The sequence below is a fragment of the Scomber japonicus genome, chromosome 8 (genome assembly GCF_027409825.1).
Source record: "Scomber japonicus isolate fScoJap1 chromosome 8, fScoJap1.pri, whole genome shotgun sequence".
NCBI lineage: Eukaryota > Metazoa > Chordata > Actinopteri > Scombriformes > Scombridae > Scomber > Scomber japonicus.
In genome coordinates, this window is record NC_070585.1 from 4,217,951 (window position 1) to 4,235,518 (window position 17,568).

Sequence of the window (17,568 nt, forward strand, 5' to 3'; positions counted from 1 at the left end):
TTTCTACATGAATGGAACCATGTAAAGACAATAGTGTCAATAAGTGACATTGAACTCTGTGTTGTCATTCTTCACATCTGCAGAACAACATCATGAATACCCTCCAGAGAGACTGACTGAGAGTGTGTGCTATTATCATTGTGTCTTGCTTCCTCTTCATAACGGCAGGTTTCATCACCCTGACTACCAGCGTATCCAATGAGAACAGGTTATTAACACAGTTGGATGATACTTTGTAAGAACTAGTTCTCTTGAAGGTTACTTTGGTCTTTACTCTGCTCTGCTTCAATAGTGATACTTCACCAAAAGCATGAAACTGTTAAATGTCATGATGCCTGTGTGTCCTAAATGCAAATAAAACTGAGAGCTTTTGAAATGTTCTCTGAACCTCAGACCTGTGGACTCTCCTCATGCTTCACACCATTCTCTTAACAAAGACAGGACAGTCCTTTTTGATAAAGTAAAGTCAGCTTTGCACATCTGTGTGTGCAAGAACTCTTTGATAGTCCATCATGGCTGATGTGTGCAATAACCCAGGTGATCTTGACAGGCTTAACTGGAAGAGAAATGCCAGCTCTGTCCTGAGTAGTGCGTGTGAAACCCCCGGAGGCCGTGGTGGAAGGGAGGTCATAGACAATACTGCACACAGCTTGAGCACCTACCTTTGACCTCCGGCTTTATCTGACTTCACAATGTTCTGTACTACAAAGGCCCCAGGGTGTGCTACACCTGACCTATATACATTTATTTCTGTAGACATCACTGGATGTTGGCTGGTGCTGTTTCTACACAGATCTGTGGAAGAGAGAATGTCTACGTCCACAAAGAAGTTGTCAAACACTAAGAACAGAAACACCCTAAAATAACTGCACATTGTGAGCCAAAGCTGAGACCAAGTGAGGCAAAAACATGGTCGACTTCCAAAATGAATTAAATGCAGACGCTCATAACACATTTCAAACATATGCTGTATAAAACTAGGCAGTGAAGAGAAGTGAGACACATCATTTACATCATGGCTCTATCTCTATGTAGCTGTTTTAGTAGATAAATCATATGTTGTGTGCATTATCTCTTCTATACATTCACAGCAGCAACATATTGAGTTTTCTTTTGCTTTTGAACTCCAAAGACGTTAGTATCAAACATTTTCTTCTAAACACATTAAATAGGTCATGAATATATTTCTAAAAAAGGTGTAAAAAGCATTTCAACCATTTAGATTTGAAAAAATCACAGCCGTGTTGATTGGCATAAACCCAGAGGTGATTCTAGAGTCTGTTGGGGCCCTAAGCAAAAATTCCCAGGGGGCCCTTCTGACCAGTGTTCATCACCATTATGTTATAAATAATCTGACACCAAAGAAAAACTTATGAAATCAAAACTTTTTTTATTCCAAATGTTCACATATCATACCATACATATTAGAATTAAAGCAGCAGGTGACATGTCATGATGAGGGGTAGGAGCTGCTGTCCTGCTGGAGGTGGATGTTGCCGGAACTGATATGACAAAAACAAACAAAACAGGGTATACATTTTCATAAAGAATCTTTACAGGGCATGGTATATGCTATCAATTAAAGTAAAATGTATTGATTTATTAAACTCACAGTCATCAGTATCATAATTTGGAATGGACGCTTGATGTGCCTCTGGTGTCTCTTCCTGCTCATGACAACCACCAGGTGCAGTGGCCACTATCCCACTGGAGGGGGATGTTGCTGGAACTGATGTGACAAAAAACAAAATTGTGTATATTGTGATAAAGAATATTTACAGGGCATCGCATATGTTATCAATTAGTGGGACACTGGACTTATGGTTTTCATCGTCAGCATTTGGTAGGGGCACTTTACCTGTCTGTTTTGTGGACATAAATTTAAGTAATGATCCTGAAGAGAGATAGAGAGAGAGATTTTTAATTGTTCTCCTTGGGCATAGCTTTCATTATTCATTGCTATCATAGCATTCATAGATTAACGCTAGCTATTAACTCTTACACAACTTTATTAGTTACAGAAAAAGCTCCAAATCACTCCATTACATTTTGTACCTTCAACAAACACCCATGTCCACACAGCATACAGGCACAGCAAGCATGGTACAACCAGTAAACTTTACAGTAAATACTGCATAAACAGTTTAAAACAAGTTAAAATTTAAAAAAACTGTAGCATGTAAATAGCTGTTAAGGGGGCTTCAATGCTGATATTATAATACTGAATACCCCATTTTCAATACTGTAACATTATACGTTAGCTTATTTACTTTCTGTTACCCTGTTAGTTAGCAAATTAATAGAGAGCTGCTGCTTGCTATCAAGGAGGACAGCAACTAACGTTAGGTTAGCTTTGCATTTTTTATTTTTTATTTGTAACTTGCTGGCCATAACCGCGTCCAGTGCCAGAGCCGCATGCACCGCACTCGAGTCGGTCATGGCCAATGGAGTGCAGGTCCAGCTCCACTTGCTAACTAACCAAAACGTGAAGTAATAAACGTAACAACGATACCGTTTTTACGTTTCAAACTTAACGTTAGACTAACGTACCGGGTAGACACCTGAACAGCAGCTAACATTTGTGTAAGCTAGCATTAGCGTAAGCTAGCATTAGCGTCAGCTAGCGTTAGCGTCAGTTTAATGCAGTGGTCACCATAAACATACATGTCTGATGCTAATGTTAGCTGCAATTCTGTCTCCCCGTTAGTTAGACAAAGTAACAGCATTTGTTCAATAACAGCAGTCATTTACTGTTAATGTTATGCTTATATCATTATCTGCTCCACTTACCACTGTCTTTCCTTCTTTTTTCTTCATCCTCTTTTTTTTCTTCCTCTTCTCACTACCAGATGTATAGCTCCTCTTCATTTTCCTTCAGCTTCATTTCCAATTTACAGAAAGATAATTTAGCATCACACAGGTTAACCAGGCGGGGAGTTCCAGTCCTCTGAAAAGAAGCCAATGCGGAAGTAACTTAGAGCTGCATTCTATCAAAAGGCCACCAGGGGGAGACCGTTTTGTGTTCAAAAAGACTTCCGGCTCTATACAAGTCTCACTTGATTTCTAACCTCAGTAAACGTTTTCAAAATGTGTTTATGGTCTCTATTGCTAGTTTAAAGCCTTCTTCAATGCAGTATGATGTTCTTTCGTGACATTTTGGCCTCCCTGATTTTATATTTGACGATAAAGCAGGCTACGTGGCTACGTTGTGATTGACAGGTTGATTGACCAATGTCCTTGAGATCCAGCCCTCGCAACCAATCTCAGCCTTCCCGCTCGGCCGTTGGCCCCGCCCATACTTCCGTCCATGACTCCGCCTCATGCCCATATATGTAGAATCCGTGTTCTTTTTTTCCCAGAATGCACCTGAAATTTTCAAGATGCCGCTGCCTAGATTCGATACTATTGGCTTCCGAGCAGCAGTCCACAAACCGATGGGTGACGTCACGGATGTTACGTCCATTTCTTATATACAGTCTATGAGGTTAACATGAGGTGGGATCATGGGATTGACATGGGGCCCCTTTAGGGAGGTTTCCTACTGAGATGTCATTGCAAATCACCCGTTGTTTAAGGGGGAGGGGGATGCGGTCACTGCGGTTTATACATTTTTGAGACATTTCGGTAAAAACAGCCCTCGAACCCCTAACGGCTCGGGGCCCCAAGCAGTTGCCTGCTTTGCCTGTTCACAAGCGAGAGGGTAACGGCTGCAGCCTGCGGGAAGGCGGGGCTAAAACATAGGAGAGAAGACAAAGAGAAAACACACATGTTGTTCCTCCAGGCAGTGCCGTTTCAAGGAATTTGGGGGCCCCAAGCAAAATGGACTTGGAGGCCCCCCCACCACCTCTGTCCGCCGACGCAGACACCCCTAGACCACAGCAAAAAAACCTACGCCTCACCATCCCACCCCGCCCGCCCAAAGCCTACAGGAATCACAGCATAGACACACTGGAGGCTCCAGGTCTTGTTGGACTGTTTATAAAGCATGAAGTATAAAATGATCACACAATTCTGTGTTAAGGCCCATTTATGCTCAACATTAAATACGGCCCAAACGGAGCAGTACCACCGTAAACCGTAGGGGCAGTGTTGCTGTCACTACTCCATACGTAGCTCTAGTGAGACACGCAGAAGAAATTTCAATGGAGGAACTTTTTAAGGAAAGGTTGTGTGAGTTGGTTAGAAACTTTAAACATATCGTTTTTGTCTTTTATGCAAGAGATACATTATCAATATCTCCTCCACAGTCGCCATGTTTGTTTTTGAGTTTTTTTGTTGTCATAAACTTTTGACTCTGTGCTGCCCCCTGATATTATTAGAATTAGAAAAGATTATATCAATCTGGTATTTTTAGACTGATGTTCATCATTGGAAGATAAGTAAATTATATAATGTGATCTGATTGTTTTACAATCTGTTGATTTGAAATGACAGTCACTCACTTCTCCACTCCTTAGCAATGTGCTAGACTAGTGTTTCTCAACGGGGGCGGTACCGCCCCCCAGGGGGCGTTAGGACAGTGTCGGGGGGCGTTTTGAATGATCCAGCTGAGAGGGGGGCGCTCAGACACAAATGGGGGGCGTTAGTTTATTTTCACTTCTCAGTATTTTTTTTTTTTTTTTTTTGCCAGAGAAATGCTTGTTAATCTCAATTTACGCATTTATATGAGGAAAAAATATATAGTTCATACATGAAATAAGTCGTGTGGACGCTCAATATGGCGTCGCCCTATTGTTTACCTTCCTCCCATAATGCATTTCGCGGTTGCCAGGCCAACCGACTCTGTTTGACAGCTCCTGACAGTTGACAGAAGTCGAACCTATGAATCGAACCCGAATTCGCGGGTTAAAATGCCACACCCAATCAAAATGTACACAAGCACAATTACGTATAAAAAGTTTAATATCAAAACTAAATCAAACAACATGGCGGAAAGCAAGAAGAAGTGCAGACAGTACAATATTGAGTATATTAACTATGGATTTATTCCCTCACCGACAAATATCCATCTCCCGATGTGCCTGATTTGCGAGCAGGTCTTTTCAAACGAAGCCATGAAACCGTCTCGTTTAAAGGACCATCTTAATAAGATTCATCCAGACAAGGCATCTAAGGGTACGGCATATTTCCAGGCCCTCAAGGAGCAGCACTCCAAACGGAGCATCTCCAGTCTGTTTGCCCGGAAGGTAGATAGGTCCGAGAGTGGGTTAGTTGCTTCCTACAACATATCTTTGTTGATAGCGAAGTCCGGCTTACCTTTTACCGTGGGGGAGAGGTTGGTTCTCCCTGCTATTAAAGAGGCCATCTCCACTGTCATGGAGCGGGACCCGGCACCGGTGTTAAAGGCCATTCCCCACAGCAATGACAGTGTGGCGCGGAGAATTAAAGAGATGGCGCTGGATACCGAACAGCAGCTGTGTGCCACACTGCGAGAAAACTATTTTAGTATCCAGCTGGATGAGACAACCACTGCAGACAACAATGTCATGTTAATGGCATATGTCCGTTATGTGTGTGGGAGGGATGTGTCTGAGGACATACTGTTTGCAAAATATCTATCCACTGACACAAGAGGAGAGACCATCTTCAACGCCTTGGATGAGTACCTCCAGGCCAATTCCATCCCGTTTGGCAACATCCTCGCCTGTGCCACGGACGGAGCTCCCGCTATGGTTGGGAGGTACCGCGGGTTCGCAACTTTGTTAAAGGAGCGTGTGCCAAAAGTGTTGGCAGTGCACTGCGTGCTGCACCGCCACAACCTCGCATCCAAGGCAATCAGTCCATCCCTCCACCAGTCGCTGAACACTGCAGTCAAGGGCATAAATAAAATCAAGGCCCATGCCCTTAATGACCGGCTCTTTAGGCAGTTGTGTGGGGAAAACAATGAGGGCTTTGAGCGTCTGCTGCTGCACACAGAGGTGCGCTGGCTCTCGAAAGGCAACTGCCTGGCGAGGCTGTGTGAGTTATTCGCATCAGTCCTAGAGTTCCTCGAAAGGGTGGATGCAGAGCTCAGGGGTATGCTGTGGTCCAGCCGTCACGACATCCACTACCTGGCAGACTTCTTTCAAAAAATGAATGAGGTGTCACTGAAGCTCCAAGGAGAGGCTGAGACACTCGTCCGCTCAAAGGCCACTGTCCGCAGTTTAATTGCCAAACTGGACCTGTACCGGCACAATTTGGGCAGACGTCAGCTGAACAGCTTCCCTTACCTAACCAAGGTTTAATAATATTGAGTTATTATTATTATAAAATAATAATAATAATAATAATACTTATTATTATTATTATTATTAATATTATTTATTGTAGTAGTAGTAGTGATATAATACCAATCATATTAGCAATAATAAAGTAAAGCATAGCTTTCATTTTTTGAATATTTTTATACTTACATTCAGGTGCTGGATGACCTGTCAGACAGCCATCTGCTTCGTTACACGGAGCACTTGATGGCTGTGAAAGCAGACCTGGAGATCCGTTTCAGGGACCTAGAAGAACTGGTTGTCCCTGAATGGGTAACAGAGCCATTTCAGATGGATGCATGTAGCTGTGATGTGGCACTCCAAGAAAGCCTTATTGACCTCCAAAATGACGAGGAGGCCAAGGCAACGTTTCGCGTCTCTGGGTGGCGCGCCATGTGGGCTGCGCACGGTGCGCGTTTCCCCCTGCTGTGGGAGAAGACCCGTCTTCTGCTTCTGGCTTTCCCAACCTCATACCTCGTTGAGCAGGGATTCAGCCAAGCTCTCCACATGCAGACGAAGTACCGCAACCGTCTGAATTTGGTGGACTCCGGTGCACTGCGACTGAAACTGACATCTCTGCACCCCGCTGTTAAAAAACTCGCAGCAAGCCACCAAGCACAGGGCTCACATTAAGTTGTCCCTAATGTTGCCCACTAAATGTCCAGATCACAGCATTTGTAGTTCGTTGTTGTGTGCTGTTTTAAATTGGCAACTGCTGCTGCTGCTGTCTTGTTCTCCACTTTCCGTTAGAAGGCAGTTAATTGTATATAGTTAATTGATGGTCTGCTTAATTAAGGGCGTGACCAAACATGTTATTGGCCAATTGAGGCATGTTGTTCACGTGAACTAATGTTAAATGTGTGTTTGAATGTGGAAATACAAATAATACATTTTTTTCAAACCATTTTCCGTCATTGTTTTTAATCATACCCTCACCTCACCCTCTGATTCCTTAAGTTTTTATCCTTATGATCATTTTGACCACAGCAGCTTAAGCCTACAAAAATGATTATATTAAAATTGTTGCTTGTCTAAAAGGCCAGTCAAATGAAACCTTATGCACCTATGGGAAATGTGCAAATTATCATACAATGTCACTGACTGACTTAAAATTAGAAATGGCCATCTTTTCTGTAGGCTTATAAGTATGTTAATTCCACCTCTGCTACAAGTTTGACATTTCAAATAAATATGTCCTTGTGAATTGGTGGTGCAGAAATTAACCTGGTAAAAGTCATTATTATCATTATTACCATCTTCATCAATAAGCTTTTTTCCCCCCATGGTTGGTTGGGGGGGGGGGCAGAGGAGCCTCGTGATGAGGTGAGGGGGGCATTTGTTCAAAAAAGGTTGAGAACCACTGTGCTAGACCATTCTCTTAACAGGTTTCCGTTACTAGTGTTATAAACAGTGACAAAAATATTTATTATTAGTAAAAACACAATATGTCGCTGAAAAAGACATTGCAATGTCTATTGAAAACAGTTTTCATGTTCATCGAATTTTTTTACATCAGCCTTCAGTCAAATAGTAGACTTTGCCATGGTGCAATAATGTGTCCTCACATCAATAATCATCTCAAGTAATTCAACATGTCTATTTATCTTTAAGCGTTCGTGTAGTAAGTGTTTATGTAGTAGAGGGAATAACAACATGAATCCGACAGTCATTTTGCGCTGTTTCGACTGAGTTTCTGAATTACCGATATTCCCTGAACACACCACAATTACGTCGGAGATATGGGCAGGACTGGACATGTGACGTAAGTGACATGGGCGGGGCTGAACATTTGTAGGCGGGGCTGGACGTCCAGACCAGCCTTCCCGCAGGCCGCAGCCATTAGTAGTTGTCACAAGCTGCGCGTCTGTCTGTAACATTACAGCAGTATTGTCCAACTGAATGACAAAATACCCCAGTTATCATTTTGCCTTCCAAAATCATTAATATAGTTGTAAGATTCAGTCTGAGAATATTACTAACAAGAAGAAGCAGAAAAAGTAAAAGCAACAGTTATATAGTGCATACTGTACATACTGTGGGGTGCACACAGATGTCTGCACAGGGTTTCGGGAAGACCCTCGCAGATATGTGCAGGTGATAAAATGTACATCACACAGATCAGATGAAATGATGATAGTGATATTAGATCATATTGAAGAGTGTAATTGTGGTTATAAGTTCAAGGCTTTAAGGTTTAAAATGTTTAAAGATGAACAGGGGATGAAAAGTTAGGACCATTCTAAGGGCCTGTGACTGAAATATTACAACATTAGTTTAAAAAAAGAATATATTATTATATATTATATTTATATTAATAGAAACACGCTGTTCCGCCCACGGGACGGGTCGGAGGTTGGGAGGTAGCGACAAGTACTTCTGAATGTTTTAAACACCAACCCTTAAACATGGATACTCATGCCGTACATTGTTAGAAAGCTTAGATTCTCCTGATTCATTCAAGACCACTCACGACTTATATGGTTGCTCACAGCCGTAATAGTATTAATGATTGTCTCGGCTAGCCACTCAGCTAAAGTAAGAAAAGCTATAATGCTACATACCTTCAAAGTCTTCCCTTTATCCACAACGATCATCTTATGACTCAGGACTTTTTGTACAGCTTGCAAAGTATCCATTCTGCTGAAATATGAAATCCGTTTCCATAAAACCGAAATACTTTCCTCAATATGTCAACATGGATTTAGTCCAACATAACGTAGCACGTAACGTAACACACACGGAACAAACCATACACGTGACGGTTTTGTTTACGTCCTTGAGCTCCTCCTGTTTCATACGACACCACTCACCAGCCAATCAGTGCTTAGAATGAGGCAGTACGTGCCTCCAAAAGAGGACATGTGACTGACGACAACGACAACGTGGGTTAATCAAACCCACGTTGTCGTTGTGACTGAAAATGTTCAGTAGAATTAAGTTGATAACCTTTTAGCCAATAGTCTGAGGTTTCCAACAGTGTATGACACCTTGTTTATGGTCCAGTGTCTGTGCGTCCGCCCCGCACACACAGGAGCGGAGGCTTTTTTCAATGGAGCCAACTTTTGTTTCATGGACATATCTGTTGAAAAATAACTCATTTTTTGGTCTTTTGACTCCAAATTTGGAGTGCATGAAGCCAAGACCTGTGGCTGTGGCCTAATTGTGTCTATATCCTGCTGAGAGGTCCCTGAATGTCTGTACACATGTCATTGTATAGGCACTTTTACAAGAATCCTGAGAGTGTTTCCTTTCCAATGATACCAGACACATCTCTGAGTCTCAAACTATGTGGGATCTGTGCTGCTCACAACTTGGGCATGTCATTTAGGCAAAAAACATAAAAATATGTATTTTAAGAGGTTTTAATAACATATTTCATTTAAATTTGCATGCATCACAGCTCAGTGTCAGTAAATATTATACAGTTAGTTTTGCACTACAATAGAATTGCAAGCCTTCATAGGTAGAGGACGATGTTACAGGAATTGTACATGGTTGGTGTGACCTGTGTGTGGTGGTGAGCACAATGTCATATCTTTTCATGCGGCCCAAAAATCCCTGGTGACTCCGCTGAACATGAGTGATAAAATCATACAATGGTGCACAGAGAAGGTTTTGTGGATTCTCAGCAGCTGCCGATGGAGGAGAAGCTGGTTAACTTCACTAATGTAGAGAGACGTGAGGAAGAAGACGAGGAGCTGGCAGAGAAGGTGTGAAAAAAGCAAAAGAGTTCCTGGTGAGTTTTCAAAGTGTTTGATGATCATCAGTCAAAGTATGAATATGAGCTATAAAACACATTTACAAGCACACTTCACTCCCACACACAGTCAGAGCATGTTGTTACAGCAGCAGTGTTGACAGGCTGGGAATACATCCATTGGCTGTTTGTGGCCAATAAACACAGACTGCAAAAACATTCTTTTGCTTGTCATATAAAATGTCAGCAAACTTTTACTTTGTGCTGTACCTGAAAACTCTGTTAAAGTCTGAAAAGGTGCTACACCTCCAACACGTTCGTCTGCTAGTCAGTGAGAGCTCTTGCTATTCACTGAGAGCAATAAATGGCGCTCCCATGGTGCACTGCAGGCATCAGATTAGAAATGCCAACACCACAGAACCAACACAGATTTGTTCTGTTGTTCTTTGTATTTACTGCTGCATTAATTAGATGTAATAAATGAATGAAAAGGAGAAATACAGAGGATGAAAATGAAACTGAAACTAAGAGCATCTGTCTTCATAGTAAATCATCTGTTGAGTGTTTGATGGTTATTTATTTGTGCTTTAGAACGTAACTGCCATGAAACATTTTATTTCTCTCATTAAGTCTACTGATGCTTACTCCCCTCGCTCAGACACCTTTGGAACTAGTAACCATTGGGTGCCAGGTCCTCCAAAATTCAAAACCAGGCTGGAGTAAAAGCGTCAGGGCAGCATGATGTGCCTCATAACACTTTTATTGGACGTTTGTTCAATAGGTGTACTTGAAATGCATGTGTTGCTTTCAGTGTACTTGGGCCTTCAGGGTAGATTAGTAAAGACTTGCCTCAGGAATGCCTAAGAGCGCTGTGACTGACAGAGCTGGTAAAGGAACAGCGGCTGGTGAGCAACTAAACAAAGATATACATTGAAAAGTGGTCCTGTTAAACCATTTGTTGGTATTGATAATATGAATTGAAAAATTTGAATTAATAATTTTGTTCATTGAAAAACAAAACAAAAACGGACTGTGTTGAAGCTCCCATTAACGTCCCCATGTGAAGTGTAGTTTTAAACCAAAAAGGGAAACATGCAAAATGAATAATTTGTTCATGTCTTCTATGAGCCAATTAAATGTATTGTTAACCCTTTGAACCCAACTAAAGCACTCTTTCCTCTAAAGGTGATTTGTGCTCATGTCTTCATGTTCAGTCTTAACACACATGATTTATTTTATTGAATTAATTTTGAGATATGTATGCAATGTTCTGTTAGTGAAGCCAATGGTAGCAACTCTTCATGTTGAAATACTACTACTAACAATAATAATAATAATATCACTCACACACTCTATCTGCTATCAATTTTGAACCGAAACAATGAATCAATCAGCTATTATCTGTCACTGACTGGTGTGTGTATTGTATAAGCAACAAATAATGAATATGTTTGAGTTTAATACCGTTGGTCAGAAAAGCTTTGCAGCTTTTGGAAAATGTTTTGGTCCTTTTTTATCATTTTCAGACAGCTTAGAGAGTAAACAGTTAATCAAGAAAATAATCAGCAGAATGAACAATAATGGAAATAATCATTAGATGCAGTTCTACATCAGATGGCATAACATATTATCTAATAATATATGACAGTATATAGACACAAGCAGGTAAATAAAGGAAGTGAAAACAGTTTGTAATGTCAAAGTGATTTACTAATGACAATATATAGTTTCATTTGACTATGACTTATATCAGCTGTACTTGATCCACTGCATTTATTGTTTTGTAATGGACTCATAGAGTGATTTTATTGTCATGTTGAATATAAATGAACTGTTTTCAGAGCTCTCTTGATCCTCCATATAAAAACCTGTAAAACTAACTAAGTAATTTCTCTGTTGTCAGTGGATGGACAGCCTGAGAACTGATATACTGATAGCAGAGTCCATCATGAAAAAAACCTACACTTTCCAAGACACACACACACACACACACACACACACACACACACACACACTAATTCAGGGGATGTTCACAAGCTCCATATAAGCACATACCTTCCTTTGTAGTTGAGCTTGGTGCTGGTGGGCTGCTGTGTGTATAAATTACAAGCCTGTAAAGGTAATCTGATAGCATTTGTGAGCCAGAGCTCTCCCAGTCCCCAGATGTGCAGCAGGGGAAATCCAGGGTCCACAGGGAGGCAGCCAACTAGCCGGCTGGCCAGCCAGGCTGCTGAGGGACTTCGGGGCCGAGGGGCCAAGCTCATGAAAGATGCATTAATGTAGCTTTCTTTCTCTCTCATTGGACTTGTAATATGGTTGCTGCTCCCTTGAGGTTTGTAGCTGTAATTTGACTCACATGCTTTCTCCTTCTGTGTGTATGTGTGTGTGTGTGTGTGTGTGTGTGTGGACGGATGGGTGTACACGCGTGTTTGTGCACTTGCTTGCGCATGACTGCATTATTCATCTCTGTCTTCTCCTTGTTGTGTTGACATTCATGCCTTTGAAGTCTTTTTGTGTTGATGCAGGTGCATCAGCAGCACGTCGCCACGCTTTTGTCATTCTAATTAGTGATGAGCCCTCATTACCAGTTTGCTAGACGGCTACAAATAGCACAGCAGACAATGCGAGGCAGTAATGTATAGAAGAGTAGGTCATCTCCTCCGTGTAGTGAGAGCAGAGTTTTTTACAGTGTGAAACCCCTGGGCAGTACAGCTGCTGACAGCTTGTCAAAGAAACAAATCGACACTGTTGGACTCACTGCTTATTTCGGTCAGATGAGCACATGCATATATCTTTGTCAGTAATTAGTGCAGCCCAGCAGGAGTTAAAGACAATGAGATCTGAACTTCTAATGCCCTGACTAACTTTTATTTTAAAAGTAGATGATGGATAATATTATTATAAGATTGTTGGTGAAGGCTGCTGAATGTCCCACAGTGAATAGACTGACTTCTTCCTCCACTTTGACCTAATCACTAATGAATTTCCCCTTATTTCACTTTTTTTCACCTTTAGACATTTCACTTCTTTCTTCTTTTTTTAAAATTTTAATTAGTAAATGAATTAGAAATAACTGATCTGATTTCTCCAACACATATCATGAGTCATGTTGCCGTGACACCAAACTATGAATGTCATTTCCCTCTGCCTTTCATAATGACTACAAATGATATACTGTATTATCCATCTTGGATTGTCTCCTGCTAGTTGGACATGATAAGAACACGTCCACAGACAGACTGCTAGAAGGCTTCCTCATCACATGCCTCAACAACCTCACTTGGCACTGTTTGATATGAAGGACCAAGGGTTCTACTGCAAGCTCCTCATCCTGTCTGTAAGAATGAACCCAAATATCCATCAAAGAAAACTCATGGCCTCTTGTATTCCTGATCTCAACCTTTTGGTCACAATCCAAAGCTACTATAATACCACCTTAAGTGAGTGATGGATGGCAGATGGACCGTTACACTGAAAACACCATAAGACTACGCACCTGTCGATCGTGACTTCTATGAAGAAAATGATGAAATGCTTTCACTTCTCCACATATGGCTGCAGCTGCAGCAATCCATTTGTCAGCAGAGGTCCATGACCTTTGACCTGTGAGTGCTGATGGCTTCACACTCCACTGCAGACTGGCCCAGTGCATGCTGGAGGTCACAGCCTGGTGTAACCAGCAGGACACGGAGCAGAAATGCATCTTAAGGTTACTGACCTGAACATTCTCCTTTGCTGGACTGCACTCTGAGATTCTGTTCAGTGAAAGTGGCAAATGGGTCTACTGACAGAGTGCAGATGTTCCTCACTTAGATACAAACTTGGGTCTTGATAGCAGTAGCAGTAGGAGATCAGAGAAGTGATGAAAATGATCTTTAACAGCTGGTAAAATGCTGACAGGGAACTGGTAAGTGTTCACCATGTTTCTTACTAACTCATTTGTACAAAGGGCTGAACGTCTGAAGGCAGAAGTGAATCATAAAGTGTATCATGGAAATTGGATAAATTGTGCAAATAGAATAACATTTTTTGGACAGTCTGTCCTCTGAAGCATTTCGGCAAAAACAGTTGCGCCAAGACATTCAAAGCACTTTGCTCAAGATGACTTCAAGCAAAGCACTTAACCCTCAAGACAGTGAGGAGATATAAAGACTGTGGCTGGACTGTCTGACCACAATGTTTGTATGAGTCACTGAGATTCCCGGGTGTTGCTGGGGGAAAAAAAGAAAAGAAGAAGCATAAAAGCATGACACTCAGTCAGGCCTGGACGAATGAAGGTTAATAATCCAAATGTTTGTTTTTTTTCATCCATTTTGCTTCCTCCCTCCACCTGGCAGCTGTGTTATCTGGATGGTAGTTGTGTCAGCTGACAGCTACTCAGCCAGTGGTGTGTATTTTCTTGTCTGCACTGTGACATGGGTCAAGTAGCAATTGTGAATGGTCAGTTCAGCCAGGCAAGAGAAAACAGTCTGCTTTATTGACAAAGAGTCTGGCTGATTGGTCCTCAGGGAGAGAAGCTGTTACTGTGGCAATCAAGACAGCATGGCTGGGCAAGCGCTGTATTGTTGAGTCTCCTGGGATCCAGCGACGCACTGAATACTTCAGTGGCTCTAAAAGAACTGGGAGTTTGTAACTGTGTGTTTAGTGCACTCGTGTCATCTCTGTGGCTCCGGCTATACCGTGCAAAGTGCAGTCAGTGGAGCACAGTGGGAGTGCACACAGCGCTAACATGAAACAGAGGTGAACATCATAGCTGAGACACTATGACAAACACACTGTTATCATGAGGTACACAGGATCAGTGGGTGTGGCAGAGGCTGGCAGGCAGTGTGGGTAATTGCTTTTAAAGTGTTATCACAGCAAGAAAGAAAAGGCTGTAACTCAAACAAATAACTTCTTAATTACATATGTGGGTGTCTTTTAAATGAAGTGTGATAAATGTGGTTATACACCTTTCTAAAACATTATCCATGTAAGTATTGCATGTTTTATTTATTTTTCATTTTGTAAATTAATAAAATTGAAATGTCCATGTGGGCAAATGGGTTACATATGGGCTGCAATATGGGTCCCATGTGGGTTTGTCCGCAGTTTCCATGGTGACCCCACCTGTGTTTGCCCATGTGGGCTTCAAGTGGGTTCTTACTGCGTTTCAGTTACTGGGTGAGGTTCACATGTGGGGCCCATGTTTCTGAAACAATATGGGCCCATACATATTGCCCTGTTTATGTCCATGCCCGCTTAGCCCACTTACATCTCTTATGGAGCTCATACAGTCAGCCCACATGGGCTTCACATGTGGGGCCCATGTTACTGAAACCATGTGGGACCCACAAAATTTGCCCAGTTCAAGCCCATTCCCACTCAGTACTCATGTAGCCCACATTTAATCCATGTGGGCCCCCTATGGACATGTTGGCTGGATGATAATAAATAAAAATGCAAAAACTTCAGTGTACTCAAATTGAATTCCAGAGTATTAAGTTGTCTTCTTAACTGTGTCTGCATCTTTAAAATAAAATGTTCCAGTAATCTTAAATATTGTCAGCAGGCAAATCTGTCATCTATAATTTCAGAACATAAAATGTTTGCCTTACTTGCACTTAACATTGTACTCATATTTAGTTATTGTATGTTGGTAGATATATGTTTTATATGCCACAGAATACTGTGTATTGTACAAAGATGTGGTAATAATGCTCAAAGACTAACACTGAGTATTATTGAAGTGTAGAATTAGTTTGGAGTTTAGACTCACACCTCGTCACTCCTCACAAAGAAACATTGATCTGACACAGCAGGGAGTGGAGAGTTATGATACTGACTTCATCAATGATGGAAGATAGAGTCAGAGCCTACAGGCGGAGGTGGGGCTTTTGAAACACTATTGGCAGCAGCAAATTGCAGCAAGCGAACATGTGAGCAGTGTAGCAGTTTGTGTTCAAGTTAACTCCCAGGCATGGCTTCATAAGTGTAGTGTTGTATTAAAGGTGTCATTCCCGATGTCAGTGCATTGGGAATGACACCGATGCACTGATATTCCCAGCATCGGTTGATGCACTGACACCGGGAAGCTTATGGTGGTCAAACACTGTCACAACAACATGTTCAAGACTATTTAGGATTATTAACTTACTGAAACTAAATGTTAGTATTTTGTCTCTATGTTTCTGTGACAAAGTCTCTACACAGACTATCACTCCACCACCTCTCCTGACATCTAGGTGCATGAGAGTGAGTCAGAGACAGGTGCAGGATGCAGGGAAAGTGCAGAGATATCATTTGTTGTGGTGAGTGATGAAAGGGATTTGACAGTTTAGAATAATTTGTCAATGGGAATAATGAATGGGAAACATTTCAGTCAAGGTGTTCTGTATGACCAGTAAAGTCAGGAGAGCATCTCTTACCTATTTGAAAATGTGATAATTTACAGTAATATTATACCATTCCCAGGTGAATCATCTTATGCTATGCTCACATTCAAACTGTAAATCAACAATGGACCCTAAAATTCTTTGTCATTTATTTGTAAAGGCATAGAACACCCAAAAAAATCGGAATTTGCGAATGACTATCTCACTTATTCTCTCTAATTATTAAATGAATCAATTTGTCACAGCTGTGACAAAAGGATTCATCAGTCTATCAATCTGTACACTTTTAACTTTTTAATATCTTCTAACATGTGATCTGGGTCCAAACTCTTCCTCTGGATGTAATTATAAAATGTAGCCATAATTTTTTCTCACAGTATAGTCAGATCAAAGTGTCAAAACACCAGTATACAGAAATTAACATCTATTCTGATAAAACATTACTGGGAGAGGACTGCCAGACCCCCCCTCGCATTAACTTGTCCCACCCACATTTCAAATGCTTCCTACACCCATGCTGTACATCATGTTTCTTTACTTAAAGTACAAATAGAATGAAATTTCTATGAAGTATGGTCGTGACCATGAAACGGCCGGTAAATCTCACTTCAAGGTTTTCTGAAAAGTTGACAGCTCTGGGATGGACATTGATGTTCCCCTCTGGATCACATTGGTGATCATCTGGTGACCATCATCAGGCCCAAATGTCAAATTATCACTCCAGACTTAGTGCTAATTAGCAAATGTTAACAAGCTAATGCTAAACAAAGAGCATGTTAAAATGCAAAAGATGAAGACGGCTGGACTGACTGTTCACAAACAGGCATACAGAGAACACAAGAAGGCATATGCAAAAGCTCTGAGTGATGCACAGTCCAGGTTTTATTCCACCATCATCAACAACAGCCAAACAACAAACTCCAAACTCCAAACAACAAACTTTTTTTCAGACAAAAATTGATAATATCCGCTCACACCTCTCCACCATTGCTGTCCTGCCAAACTGCCGACCCACCGTCTGAGATTGTCCAGCCTCTCTGCTCCTTCTCCGATGTCACACAGGAAGAGGTAGAGGACATCATCAGAAAAATGAAGCCATCCACCTGTGCCCTGGACCCTTTCCCTTCAGACCTTCTGAAGGCCAACATCTCTGCCATCTCTCCATTCATCACAAGGATCATAAGCCACTCCCTCCTGGCCGACCATATCCCATCTGCATTAAAAACTGCTGTCATCAGACCACTACTGAAAAAAC

General features: G+C 41.6%; 1 protein-coding gene across 1 annotated transcript; it reads left to right on the forward strand.

The window, feature by feature from the left end:
- Positions 1 to 5,054: 5,054 nt before the first annotated feature.
- LOC128363482 (SCAN domain-containing protein 3-like) lies at positions 5,055 to 6,875 on the forward strand. The gene is made up of 2 exons (XM_053324486.1): positions 5,055 to 6,218; positions 6,399 to 6,875. Exons 1-2 carry the CDS (start codon positions 5,055 to 5,057, stop codon positions 6,873 to 6,875), a joined length of 1,641 nt encoding a protein of 546 aa, XP_053180461.1.
- Positions 6,876 to 17,568: the final 10,693 nt, after the last annotated feature.

Bases quoted from the DNA above. Each gene is read 5' to 3' on its own strand.
- LOC128363482 (XM_053324486.1), top strand. From the start codon at position 5,055: ATGAAACCGTCTCGTTTAAAGGACCATCTTAATAAGATTCATCCAGAC. The intron at 6,219-6,398 runs GTTTAATAATAT...ACTTACATTCAG, and splicing joins GCTTCCCTTACCTAACCAAG to GTGCTGGATGACCTGTCAGA.